The sequence below is a fragment of the Canis lupus genome, chromosome 9 (assembly GCF_011100685.1).
Source record: "Canis lupus familiaris isolate Mischka breed German Shepherd chromosome 9, alternate assembly UU_Cfam_GSD_1.0, whole genome shotgun sequence".
NCBI classification, from domain to species: domain Eukaryota; kingdom Metazoa; phylum Chordata; class Mammalia; order Carnivora; family Canidae; genus Canis; species Canis lupus.
Window position 1 is genome coordinate 25476785 of NC_049230.1, and position 12796 is coordinate 25489580.

Consider the following 12796-nt stretch of genomic DNA (forward strand, 5'->3'; position numbering starts at 1 on the left):
TTTAAAAATAAATAAATAAATACATATATAAATACATAAAAAGGGCCTGGGGAGGAGGGAGTCTCCTGCCCTGCCCCTTGCTGCCCTCACCCCCCAACCCCCCCCAGGGGTGTCTAAAGCAATTAACAGCAGGAAAGGAAGAAGGCAGCAGCGTGAAAGCTATTGAGAAATTATGCTCCCTGCTCAGGTTTTTGTTGTGCTTTGAGTACAGGCACCTCATCATTTGCAGGCTTTGCTGTTCTTACAGCAAAGAACAAGTAGGAAGAGACACCCTGAGATAAAGGGTGGCAGGGCAGGTGAGTTGGCTAGACAGGGGTTCACGGGTGCCAGGACCAGGCTTTGGTGGGAGATTTAGCCAGGCCCATAACACTTGTCTGAGTGCTCCAGGAGGATGGGAGGGGATTAGACATACCCATCACCCCCCCATCCCCGCTGGAAGGCCTGGGAGGGGAGCAGGTGCAGGGATGGGGGTACTGGGTCCCTGCCTTTCCTGGCTGACCCGTGGCCCTCACTTGGGGGTAGGGGTCGTGAATCCAGATCGGAGACCAGCCTGCAGAGTCCTCTTAAAGACTGTTTTCCTCAGCCAGGGGGTGAGCCCAGGGATCAAATTGAGTGCAGAGATTAAAGCATAGTCCACCGGAGTGCTCACTGCACTGCTGTTTCCCTCTTGTTCCAAAAAGGATTTCAGGTGGGTGATTGGTACATTTCTCAGTGGTAGGTTTGCTTTCCCTCACCATCATCCAAAACCCATCAAGTTGGCCCCCTCAAATGCCAAATCATTTCTACATCAAGGCAAAACAGAAAGCAATATAAACCCACGTCAGAGCACCTGGAGCCATTCGGTGAACATCAAAAATCAAACTGGTGTGCCCCAGAAGCAACTGCACACGCATATCCTGTGCCATTCTCTCCCCTCCTTTGAGGGTTGGGCATTACTGACAAGGTGGTGGGCAAGTCCACAGCAACCAGTTAGAGGAGTAGTGGCACCAAAAGCCAGAGCAAAGGTGAACTCATCTCCATTCACGTGGCCTCCTAAGAACCCATCTCATGACAAACCTCACCCAACACCACGGAGATTTTCTTCAGGCTGGGGCGGATCTGGAACACAACACAAAGCTAGGTTTTCTGAAACCAAAGCATTTTCTACCTTGCTGGAGGCTCTGTCCCAGCTGGCGATGCAAACACGTGCACACAAAACTGCTAGAATGCTCTGTTCTGATCCCAGGGCTCCCACGAACAAGAAAGCAAACCCCCAAGACTGAGCTGGAAGGTTCTGGGTGTTATTTATTGACAGCAGTTTACACACATTTTTTTTCTTCCCACGGCCATTTCCTTCAAAGCCCAGGCACAGAGCCCTCTGGAAGGGCAGTCTCTGAACAAGGGAGCCAGGAACGCAGGACGCACACGTCTTTGGCAGGCGTGTTCAGACTCGGCAGGATGCAATCCTTCAAGCTGGAATTCCGTCGGGGATTTTGAGACACCGAGGTGGGGGGTGGAGAGGAAGTCTTCAGCAGGACTCAGGTCAGCATCCAGGCTTGCCTGCTCACTCTCCAAGTCCATCCCGGCTGCAGGACTGTGGGGGGCAGCACATCAGGCCCACCCACCTTCACAGGGGCAGACGCTTCAGTCCATGCCCCGCTGTTCACACCTGCTTCCGCTGGCCCCGCAGTTAAGAGAGAATCAGCCTTATGGTGAGAGACAGATTACTTCCTCTCTGACCCTCCCGGCAGCTCTTCAGCTGGGTCTGTGAAGAACCCCTGGGAAGCACAGAGACCTGCACTTCTGGTTCAGGGGCGTGTGCCGTCTTCCTCAAATCTTGCATGGATGACAGGCTGGAGGCTATAAGCGTGCTCAGGCCAGCCACTGAGTTCCCTGGCCCAGCGTGCAACAGCCCTGCCTCCCCTGCCAAGCACCAGTACCTAGGCTGAAGTGCCAACCGGCCCTGGGCTACGTAGGCACTTGGCAGTTTGGGGGGGGGGGGGGGAGGGTGGTGGATCAAAAAGTGGATGGAAATAGGAACAATGAAAAGGCTTCATCTGATAGTGATTAGAGATCTGAAGTGATTTCACTTTTATTTCCTTCACTTTAAGCCAATCATGAAATTTCACAGTGATTTCTGGGGTGGGGGCAGAAGGATGGTGGTATAAAGAGTCGTCAGGGCTGTGGGGGCCCGAGGACAGGCAGGCCAGGCAGGGCTCACTGAGGCAGCTGCAGGAGCACAGACTGCCCAGCCGGCAGGTAGGTGATATTCCGAGAGCGTGACAGCTGGTACGCGATGTCCTCTGCAGCCTCCAGCTTGCGCAGCTCGATGAGGCCGTCGCCTGCTGTGGCGAGCGAGTTGGCAATCAGCTCAGCTGCCTTGGAGTCGCCCTCGGCGGAGATGATGGCCGCCTTCTTCTGCTGCTCAGCCTAAGAAGTGGGGTTGGGGGAGACCAAGATCACACCTTAGGGCGCTGGATGGCAGGCAGCGGCCTTGGGAGGACCAGGCTACACACCCTCATGGGCTCCTGCAGGGACTCTGGGACTCTACCTCCGCCTCTTCCAGACTGAGCTCAACAAGCACTGTCCACCCACCGCTCCTCTTTCCTGCAATGCAATGCCCGCTTCTCTCCAGTGCAGGGACGCATTTCTGTTGGCTGTGCAAGTATCTGCCTTATTTCAAAGTCCTTGTTAACACTAATGGCAATCTGGCTCAGCCACTTTACTCTGAGCCAGGAGGATCCAAACCGAAGAAAACAGGAGAGAGAAAAAAGGTAGGATCCATCCTCAGGCTCGCCTTTCCCTCAGGTCCCAAGTCAAACACACGTGTTTGAGGAAACGGAGCAGCTGAGGAGCAGCAGGCACATGTGATGCTCCCTGGAGTTGCCCCAGAGCTAACCTGGTTCCTGACCAGGAATCCCAGCAAGAGAAGGAGCGCTCTAGGATTTCCCTACCCCGTATCAACAGGATGCCCTCTCTTAGCAAGGCACAACTTGGTCGCAGGAAGAGGGTACAGTAGCAACAAATGTTAACTGAGCAGCTAGTAGGTATTCCCAGGTACAATCTTAGACATGTTCTAGGCTCTGGAGTCAGGAGAGAAAAGAAAAAACCCAAAAAAGTCCCTGCCTGCACAGTTTACATTCTCTAAAATTAAATGTTGGCCACTCACATATTGCTCTTTTTCCTGCTTCAAAGGACTAAGGGTTTCTGGATTAGAACGAACCCGAGAGAAGCTAGTAGTGGGGAGAAGGGACAGCAAGAAATGAATATACTTTTGCAGAGACCACAAGACCAGGCTGCTATGCAAATACATCATGTCCCATCACACTCTGCCACATCTGGATGGATTTAGTGCTTGAAAAAAAAATCCAGTGACGATAGCGCATCTGGTGCAACGTTTGATCCTTTCCCGCTGTCAGCTTTCACTGTGTAACTACGGTTAAAAATGATTTCTCAGTGAAGCTGAAAATATTCCAGGAGAAAACATTTTTATTTGCAGGAGAGTGTTTTTGATCTTAGGGAAGTGGAAGAAAAATGACCCTTCGGTGATTTAGGAACATAACTTCACATATCCCTGACTAGCCCCCAAAGACTCTGGAACCAATTGTAGGAGTACGGTCCCTACCATCCCCTTCCGATGATCCCGGAAGAAGAGATGACAGATGATGAATTTCCAGGCCACCCAGCAAACCGGGAGGCCGAGCACAGGAGAAAGGGGAGAGAGGCTCCTGCCATCTGGTTGAACGCTCACCTTTTCCACCACAAATCTGGCTCTCTCTGCTTCCTGCTGAGCCACCTGTTTGGCTTCTACTGCTTCTGTGAACTCCTTCCCGAAGGTCAGATGCGTCTAAGGGGAGGGAGAGTTCGCGAGATGAGGCCGTGTAATTGCTCGGGCAGTACTGCCGCGAGGCCCCCATGGCCGCTGGACGGAAGAGGCCAGGAATGGCTCTAGCAGCTGGAGGCCTCTGTGAGGCCAGAACACCGTTCCACCTACACATCCGTGTCCAAACTCAGTTCACACCCCAGAAGCCTCGGCCTCCCTCACGTCATTCTGTTGTCCGCAGTGTGGAGATCTCAAGCAGAAAAGAGCCCCTGGGCACCGGAAGGTACCTGCTCAATCGACCACCTCCCAAGGGGAGGAGACTGTGGGTTCTAGGACCCCCGCCTCTAACTAGTGCTCATCCAAAGTCCTTTGATGGCCTGTTCGGAGCCTCCAGAGAGGCCAGATGGAAAACTGAGCCCCTGAGAGGGAAGGATACAGCTGGTTCTCAGGGATTCTAGGGCGTGATGCTCTCTGCTTATGGCTTAACCAGTCCACTTCTTTCTCATAGCAGCCCCACCACAAAACAGGAAGAGGATGAGAGACAGTGGAACGCAAATCATGGTATTCCCCATGTGTGAGTGCTTCTGGTAAAGGGTTTAAGAGGGAAAGCAGGGAAAACTATTGTTTAGGGTGAGGGTTTACAACTCTGACTACCCACAGACCTTCCCTACTAACATATACCACTGAGACTTGGCGATAGTCCACAGTGACAGTGGAAATGGGATAGAGCTCAACTCCTGATGCCTGGTCTAGAGCAATTTACTCATTTATCCAACTTTTTATTAAAAAGGAAGAAGTGAAGGGAAGGATAGTATTGGTTTTGCTATCAAATCTATTTGCTTCCTCTCTCTTCCCTGACCCTCCCAAAGTTTGCTTTAAAAAAAAAGAAAAGAAACATAAGCAGCTCAAAACTTCTCAGGAGTAAATCCTAGTCTGTCTTCCACAACTTTTATCATGCCTCACTCTTAAACTGCAGCTGTTCTACTTTGCCTGTCCCATTTCTGGACTCGTGTTCAAAGTCTGGGGAAGAAACTACAGTCCTGAGAGTGAAAAATGAAATGTGTAATTAAGAAATAAAGTTTCTTTCTAAAAGGGCCAGGTGAGGGCAGCAAATTCCCCATGAAATCTGATTTTCTTCTCACACCTCTTAGATATGGTTTCTTGTGGTCAGCCCACATTTCCCCAGAATAGAGAATGTGGTTAAAGTCTAGCAAAATGCCAAGCTTCTCCGTAGGTTTTACTTAGCATTTTCTCACAGTCAACCTGTTTAGGTTAACAGTGAGTGGAAGAGCAGCCTGAGGAATTGCTCGTTAGAGCCGAATGGCTGCAGCCTGGCATCTTGCCAGTAGAGGGAGCGCATAAGTCCTTCCGCGGCCGCCACAACCACTACCGCTGGCGACCACTGACGTGAGGTGGAGCAGCACCCTGAGGGTCAGTGCTGGGTGTTATGGAGCAGGACTGTTTAAACAGCTGCACAGATGCTGTGGGGGGAAATGGTGCCTTTCCCTAGCGATGCACAGGAGAACCAACAGGAAACACTCTACCTCACTACCTGAACAAATCACTCCAAATGATTTTTCCCAGAGAATCCAGAAACACGACCCCTTCCTCTCACCCTCCTTGATCTGAAATGCTATCCTGCCTGTATTGTTTTCTGAGTTATGGCATTCAACGTCCTATAAATATATACACTATACAGTCTCCAGAGGCTAGCTTACACCTCAGAGATGCCCCTTGCCCCTCACACCAGCTTTGGGGGAGTAGAACCACTCATTTACACTCTATCACCTTTCACCAGGGGTTTCCAGAGGTCACTCTGCTGAGCTTCAGACTGTAAGTGTTAGGAAATTCCCAGGAGTTAGGCTGGGAGGTCTGCACCAGGGAAGAGGACTCTCTGAGTCCTCTCTAGCCTCCTCAGACAGTTTCTTCTTGCATCAAACAGGGCTAACGACATTACTTCCTAGCATGCTCCAGAGAACACACTCATAGCGTTGGGAAGGTGAAAAATCTAGTGGTTAAGGACCCTAAATCAGGTAGGGTTAGAAGTCAAAAGAGAAATGTGTATGGTAGAGGGGAAGCAAAAGAACCTTCATCTGAAAACAAACCCAAGGAGACTGCCTCATAGTCAAGAAGTTTCTATGTTTTGAGTCTCACATCTAGGAAAATAGAAGGCAGGACCATTAGTGTCCACAAGGAAATGGAGCCAAGCACCTGAACAAGAACCACAGCCCCTCCCTCCCAGGCTCCCCAAGGATCTTACCAAGGACACGTCATCCAGGATGAGCCCAAAGGTTGCTGCTCGCTCTGTTAGGTCATCGCTCACCTGTCTGGAGACCAGCTCTCTCTGGGTGATCAGTTCTCCAGCATCAAAGCGAGCCTGGTTCCAAAGAAGGGCAGAGGAGCCAGTCAGGATGATGACGAAGCAGAAAGGCCAGGAAAAGTACTGCATGCCACATGCCAACCTACCCACTGCCACACTCTTCCTGCCACCTATCTCTTAGGGTCTGGGCTCTAGGCTCCAGGCTGAGGCCCTGTCACTCACCACCACTGACTTGAGGATCTCTGTAGTGATAGACGGTAGCACCCGCTCATCATAGTCCTCCCCAATGCTGGTGAAGATGCGAGGAAGCTGGCTGGCGACTGGTCGGAAAAGGATGCGCAGGGTGATGTTGACATTCTGTAAATCTTAGGGTAGGGGACAAATGCTGGAGTTACAAATTAAAACCACAGTGGGCTTCCAGATGACCTCTCCTATGCTAAATTTGCTATAATTTGCAAAGTAAAGTTGTTGATTTTAAGACCCTAGAGGGCAGGAGTCCCTATGCATAGCTTCTGTGCACAGGGACTCAGCAGAGCACCAGAGTTAAGAATTCTTAAAGGTTTATGGTGAAGACAGCTTTCAGTAGGTCTTCTCCTGCTGCTCTGATAGAAGCAATACAGCTTACTTGTCTAATTTGTACCATGGGATGTTTGAAACAGCATGTTTTAAGAAAACAAGCCAATACCAAGAATATTTGGTGAAGCCTTTCCAAGGCCCCAGTCAGAAGTATGTCTTGGAGAGATTATCATGGGTCCAGCAGAAACAGTTCACTCTGGCTGGACCAGCAGTCCAAAGGCCTGGGCTGCAGTCCTACCCTGCTGTTTACTAATTATGTGACCTAAGACTTAGCCAATCTCAGCTTATTGCCTCCCCCCACCCCCCTGACATTTCCTGGTCTCATCTGCCTTCCAGGAACATTGGGGGTAAAGTGAAGGAAAAATGAGATACAACAGCACCATGTCAAATGTGCAACAGATGTTAAGGGGTTATCAGACTCATCTGGAGCATGCTTCTCATTACTTGTCCCAAGCAAAGGAGAAAGAGGAGGGTGAACGACATTAATTACTTCCCCTGACTATTCAGGCCTGCCTGAGGCTAAAGCACAGTCAATGCGCTTGCAGTCATCAAAGATATGGACCAACTGCCCACCGCATAGTTCTGAACCAGGCACCCAGAAAAGTGCGAAATGCAGACACACTAGTTCCTGATTTCTGGAAATTCCTATCAACAGTTTCGAAGACGAGGAAGTAATGTATCCTTACAACAGTTGTAAAATAGCAGGGAAAGCAATCCTGAAGAGGCGCCAAGTTTAGAACTATGCTTTTCAGTTAAATTTTTATTTTTCTCGATTAACCTCACCCCACCTTTGATCTCTTATGGGAGGCAAGCCAGACTCCTGACGGGCCAGGAGCTACAGGCCAGGTTATGCAATGCTAACTTACCTGTCCCCTCTTTTGCTTGACACTCATCTCTTACTAAAGTCCCAGCTCAAACTAAGTTCCTCCCAGGAGCCTGTGCGGTCACCTGTGGGGGCTAATTGCTCTCTTCTCTGCTTCTCTTGGCCCCACGTCCTTGGCTGTAGAACTCACTTCAATTACTATAACTCCTTGTTCACGTCTACATCGCTAGCAAAACTGAGCTCCCAGAGGCTCCTGCTTCAGTTATCTTTGAACCACCCCCACCACGCAACCCAGCACAAAAGCAGGCACGGTCATTGTAAGCACACATCTTCCAGAGAATAGCACCAAAGGCATCAGATGTTAGCGAGATACTAAACCAACATCTACACAACCCTCGCATCCTGCTGCACAGAAATGTCACTGAGCCCAGTGTCTGCTAATCCGTTTACTGCCTGTGTACTTCTTTGTGTATGACGGTGCGAGAATGGGGACGGCTCTTCATTTTAGGCTCACTGGAAATACAGTGGCATGTCAGCCACCAGGAGACTGCTCCCAGGGACTCAGGTCCCTGCCTATGAGACAACAGGGTGAGAGGTACCCGGGTGGCTCAGTCAGTTGAGCAGCTTACTCTTCATTTCAGCTCAGGCCATGATCTCAGGGTCATGGGATCCAGCCCTGTTCTGGGCTCCCCACTGGGCATGGAGCCTGCTTAAGATTCTCTCTCCCCCTCTGTTTAAAATTAAAAAAAAAAAAAAAAAAAAAGAAAAGAAAAGAAGAGATAACAGTGTGAGGCCAGCACACTGGAGACAGAGGCCTTGGAGAACAAGGCAAAGTGCAGGTTGGCAATGAAGGCACACAGAATGGCTGGAGCCTGGTTTACATAGTTACTCTGGGGTATGAGAACTGACAGGAAGGGTCGACTGAGGGTGCAGAGGCACTTTTAAATTTCTTTGAATCTGGAACACTACATACCTCTTGAAACATACTTCTGTGTATTTCTCTAAATGTGTACAGCTGTCTGTGCATGTGCCTTAAACATATATTCCTATGAACCTGTGCTAAACTTTTCTAGAAAAATATGTAAGGAATTCTTATTAGGTGAGGCTCAGCTTCTTCTGGATCCTATAGCAACCCTTTCACACACTCTACTTTGTGTGACCCACACACAAGACTCACCTTTGCTACCAGTGATTACTGGCACATTACGTGGTCGAGAGCGGCAATCAAAGATAATAGGTTTCTGTACCCAAGGGATGAGAAAGTGAGTCCCTTCTCCTACCACAATGTCCTGTACTCCACGGAACCGGTCAAAGATGACAGCTCTGTGGCCAGCATCCACTAGGAATGAAGGATAATGACAAGTCAGAAAAATCCCTTCATCTTTTAACCAAAAAGCCTCTCTTTGAAAACTCCTTGGTGCTTTCCGATTATTTATTAACTCTCCCCTCTCCTGCTGTCTTCTCGCACTTCTGATCTCTAGCAGCTTCTAAATAGCTACAAAACTCAGCAATCCCCTCCTCCTATCCCAATGTCTCTCCAAGGACTCTGGTAATAGGATCTATTCTTCAGCATCCTTTCTCCTTGAAACAACTGGCTGCTGATTTTGATTAACTATCCCATCCTCCAACAAATCTTCAGGAAATCACCTCCTAAAACTTCCTTCCAAAACTCACCAAAGTCTTCACCATTACCACATTCCATCCTGGTTCCAATTTAAGTCAGTGTTCCCAGAAGAAGCACCCTCACCATGGAAATCCTAAAATGCAGAAGGTCCCACTCTTTCCAAGAGCTTGGTTTCTCTCAGGTTTTAAGGGATTACAGAGCTGTTCTTTTGATTCAGAAAGAAATTAATGATGGTGACTACTGTCTAGTTGTGCAGAGTGGCTACAAAGATAGCACAGAGCACAGAGCTGTGCCACTTAAACCAAGTAAGCTTTTCTTGTCAGCTGCTGTCTCTGCCTTATTAGACTTCAGAGTTGCTCCAAATATCTTCACTCTGAAAAGTAATCTTCCTCTTGCCAGACAGTCACACATGAGGCAGATCAATCTACTGCTGCTTCCCAACCATGAAAGTCAGAAAATATGAGTTGGAAGCAGTCTTAGAGGTAAAACCAGTTGAGTCTTACTGTTTGACCAAAAAAGAAGCTGAGACCTAGAGAGGGGGAAATGGCTTGCCTAAGGTCACAGAAGAAAAGTCAGCTTAAGCTCCTGCCTCACTGTTAAAAGCTGGGCAATGGGCAGCCCAGGTTGCTCAGGGGTTTGGTGCCACCTTCGGCCCAGGGCGTGACCCTGGAGGCCTGGGATCAAGTCCTGCATCAGGCTCCCTGCATGGAGCCTGCTTCTCCCTCCACCTGTGTCTCTGCCTCTCTCTCTCTCTCTCTCTGTTTCTCATGAATAAATTAAATCTTAAAACAAAACAAAACAAAACAAAACAACAACAACAACAAAAAAAAACAGGCTGGACAATGCAGGTATTTTGTCTGGAATGATCCAAATGCAGCAGAGTAAAAGTTCCTGCTCAGGTAAGGTCACCAAAGGTGACCACACAAAGCAGAAGGGGATACGTGAGATCTCCATTTCAGCTAGCCAGTGAGATTATTTAATCTATTTAATTTAGCCAGCAATTATTTAATCCTCACACCAGTGAGATCCTGACACTGTGCTGCAGCATCACTTCAAACCTGTAAGAGCAACTGGGAATGTTTAACCAACAAGTAGGCTGGGAAGCTCTTTGGGAAGAGAGGCTGTGAGAGAACCAATGGCTACAGGACAGAGGCTCAAGTGACAATGCAACCATATGGTGTAGGATGGCAGCAGGTGACCCTTTGGGTCACAAACATATTCACAGACAGTGGTGGCCACCAGGAGTGTCACATCGGCTGTGCAAGCCAATAGAAATCCTCCGACAAAGGGCAGTGACTCCCTTCCCCCAGTACCTCACCATTATACAAGGCAGAATTCACCACTCCTCCTGCAACAGCTAAGGCCAGGCCGAACTTGCCAATGGACTCAAACACTTTGGCAGCCATATCTCCTTCTGCTGGACCCACTCACACCTATGGGATAAAAACAAAACAAACAAAACATCTTGATCTCAAAATTCTAAGAGAAAGCCCTGAGACACCATATTCACTTCTCAAACTGGCTATTTATTTCCCCACTTTTTTTTTTTTTAAAAGAATTTATTTATTTGACAGAGAGAGAGAACCATGTGCACAATTGTGCAGAGAGGCAGTCAGAGGGAGAGGGAGAAGCAGGCTCCCCGCTGAGCAGGGAGCCCAATGCAGGGCTCGAACCCAAGACTCTGGGATCATGACCTGAGCTGAAGGTAGACCCTTAACCAACAGAGCCACCTAGGTGCCCCTATTTCCCCATTCTTCAAAGCTCTAAATCTCGCATGGAGGGACATCTAATAAATAACTCTACAGCTTGGAAAAGTGCAGTATTAATTCCTCTGCTTTCAAAATTTTTCCATTTCTTCTTTCTTTTTCTACCACTAAGGAAAAGGGGTCTGGGGACACTTGATTCAATAACAGGAATGAGGTATGGGCTTGCTACCCACAGAGAATTTCACACCACACTAAACCACCCTTCCACTTCCTGGACAAGTGGGCCCCAAGACGAAGGTTGTATATGGTAGGGTCTGTGCAATTCTGGTTTGGAAAAGTAACTCAAAGAATGTGCTACATGGTGATTCCAACAGCATAAGTGACACTAGCAGCTACCTTTAATACCAGGAGGCAGTCTTCTAATGGCAATTATTTAACCCTCACACCAAACCCTATGAAGCAGGTTATTACAGATGAGGAAACCGAGGCACACAGCAAACTTACAAGATAAGCGGAAGATCACAAAGCCATTTCGTAGTGGAACCAGGACTAGAACCTGGAGGTCTAAGTCTAGGGTAGGTATGACTTAACTCCTCACCATACTGTGAGGAGTATTTCTCCGCTCCAGTATTAGGAATGACCTGCCATGGGGCACCTGGGGGGCTCACTGGTTGAGCGTCTACCTTTGGCTCAAGTCATGATCCCGGGGTCCTGGGATCCAGTCCCGCACCAGGCTCTCCGCAGAGAGCCTACTTCTCCCTCTGCCTGTGTCTCTGCTTCTCTCTGTGCGTGTCTCATGAAATTAAAGTCTTGGGAAGAAAAAAAAAAAAAAAAAGAATGATTTGCTATGATGGTAGCAGGATCTGGGGAGCATCCTGGGACCAAGATACCGGAAGAACCAATGGGGCAAAAAGGCTCTCCAGAGATGCACTGCAAGGGAGAGGGCGGGGCTAAGGTCACGACGGACCTAACTTCAATCTACTCCCGCACACAACTTTATTAATGCCCCGCCCCAGCGTCGTCGTCCACTTAGATTCAAATCCTCCCCCCTCCCTCCCTCTCAGATCTGAGGCTTTCTTGATCGCTCCCGGTGTGCTTCACTGTTCCTAACCTGAGGCCAGGACACACAGTTCGGACCTCTCAGCTTTTCCATTTCCAACAGCTTCTGGATTATTCCTCACCCCGCCCCCATGCACGCCTCCCTTACACGACGCAATTCCTGGCTGGTCCCGGGCTCACCCCCCTCCCCTCCGACGCGAGGCAGACCGACGCACGCATCCTGCCCGCCCAAATTGCGAACGGGAACGCGGAGCGGAGCTGCAGAGGCGCCCGAACACCAGCCGAACGCGTTCCCTCCATTCTCACCTGCTTCCACTCTGACCTCCACATGAATTCCCCAGCCACACGTACCGCGCATGCGCTGGGCAGCCCCTTCTCTTCCCCGCCCCCTTTCCAAGATCCGGGCCTCCGATTGGTGGGAAAGAGCGCTGTGCATTCTGGGAAGGGTGGCTTGCGGCCTCACCCTGGTTCCCCTGGTCTTCGCAAATGAACTACAATTCCCAAAGAGCCATTTAATGTCGGGCCCGCGCTGGAAAGCCTTTCCTCTTTGGTGGGTAACGTCGAAAGGTTGTCGCAAAGCCTTTTGGGGGCTGTAGTTTTTTGGGGATAAATGCACGTGCTTGTCCTGAACCTGTGCTAGAGCCTGCAGGAAGGTGGACCTTAGGGCCCTCGGAAGAGTCGCTGGGCATGCGGATGGTGGCGGCAGGGATGGGCTGGGACAGGTTTATGGCTGACGAAGGAGGACGGGTGGACACCCTGGGGAAAGTTGTAGGTAGATAACTGGTGGGCTTAGAGACCTTGAGGGGAAGCACACGGGGCCACCTTTCCAAAGCCTTGTCAGGAAGTGTCCTGAGTCGCGGGACATTGGTTACCACAGCCAGAGACT

At 49.6% G+C, this 12796-nt stretch overlaps 1 protein-coding gene across 1 annotated transcript; it reads right to left on the bottom strand.

The window, feature by feature from the left end:
• Positions 1-1257: 1257 nt before the first annotated feature.
• On the bottom strand, positions 1258-12253 carry PHB (prohibitin). The gene is given in 7 exon segments (NM_001110179.2): positions 1258-2409; positions 3731-3826; positions 6063-6179; positions 6345-6487; positions 8699-8860; positions 10464-10578; positions 12217-12253. Coding segments are annotated over 6 exon segments (819 nt in total). The 5' UTR covers positions 10552-10578; positions 12217-12253; the 3' UTR covers positions 1258-2196.
• Between the last annotated feature and the right edge of the window lie 543 nt (positions 12254-12796).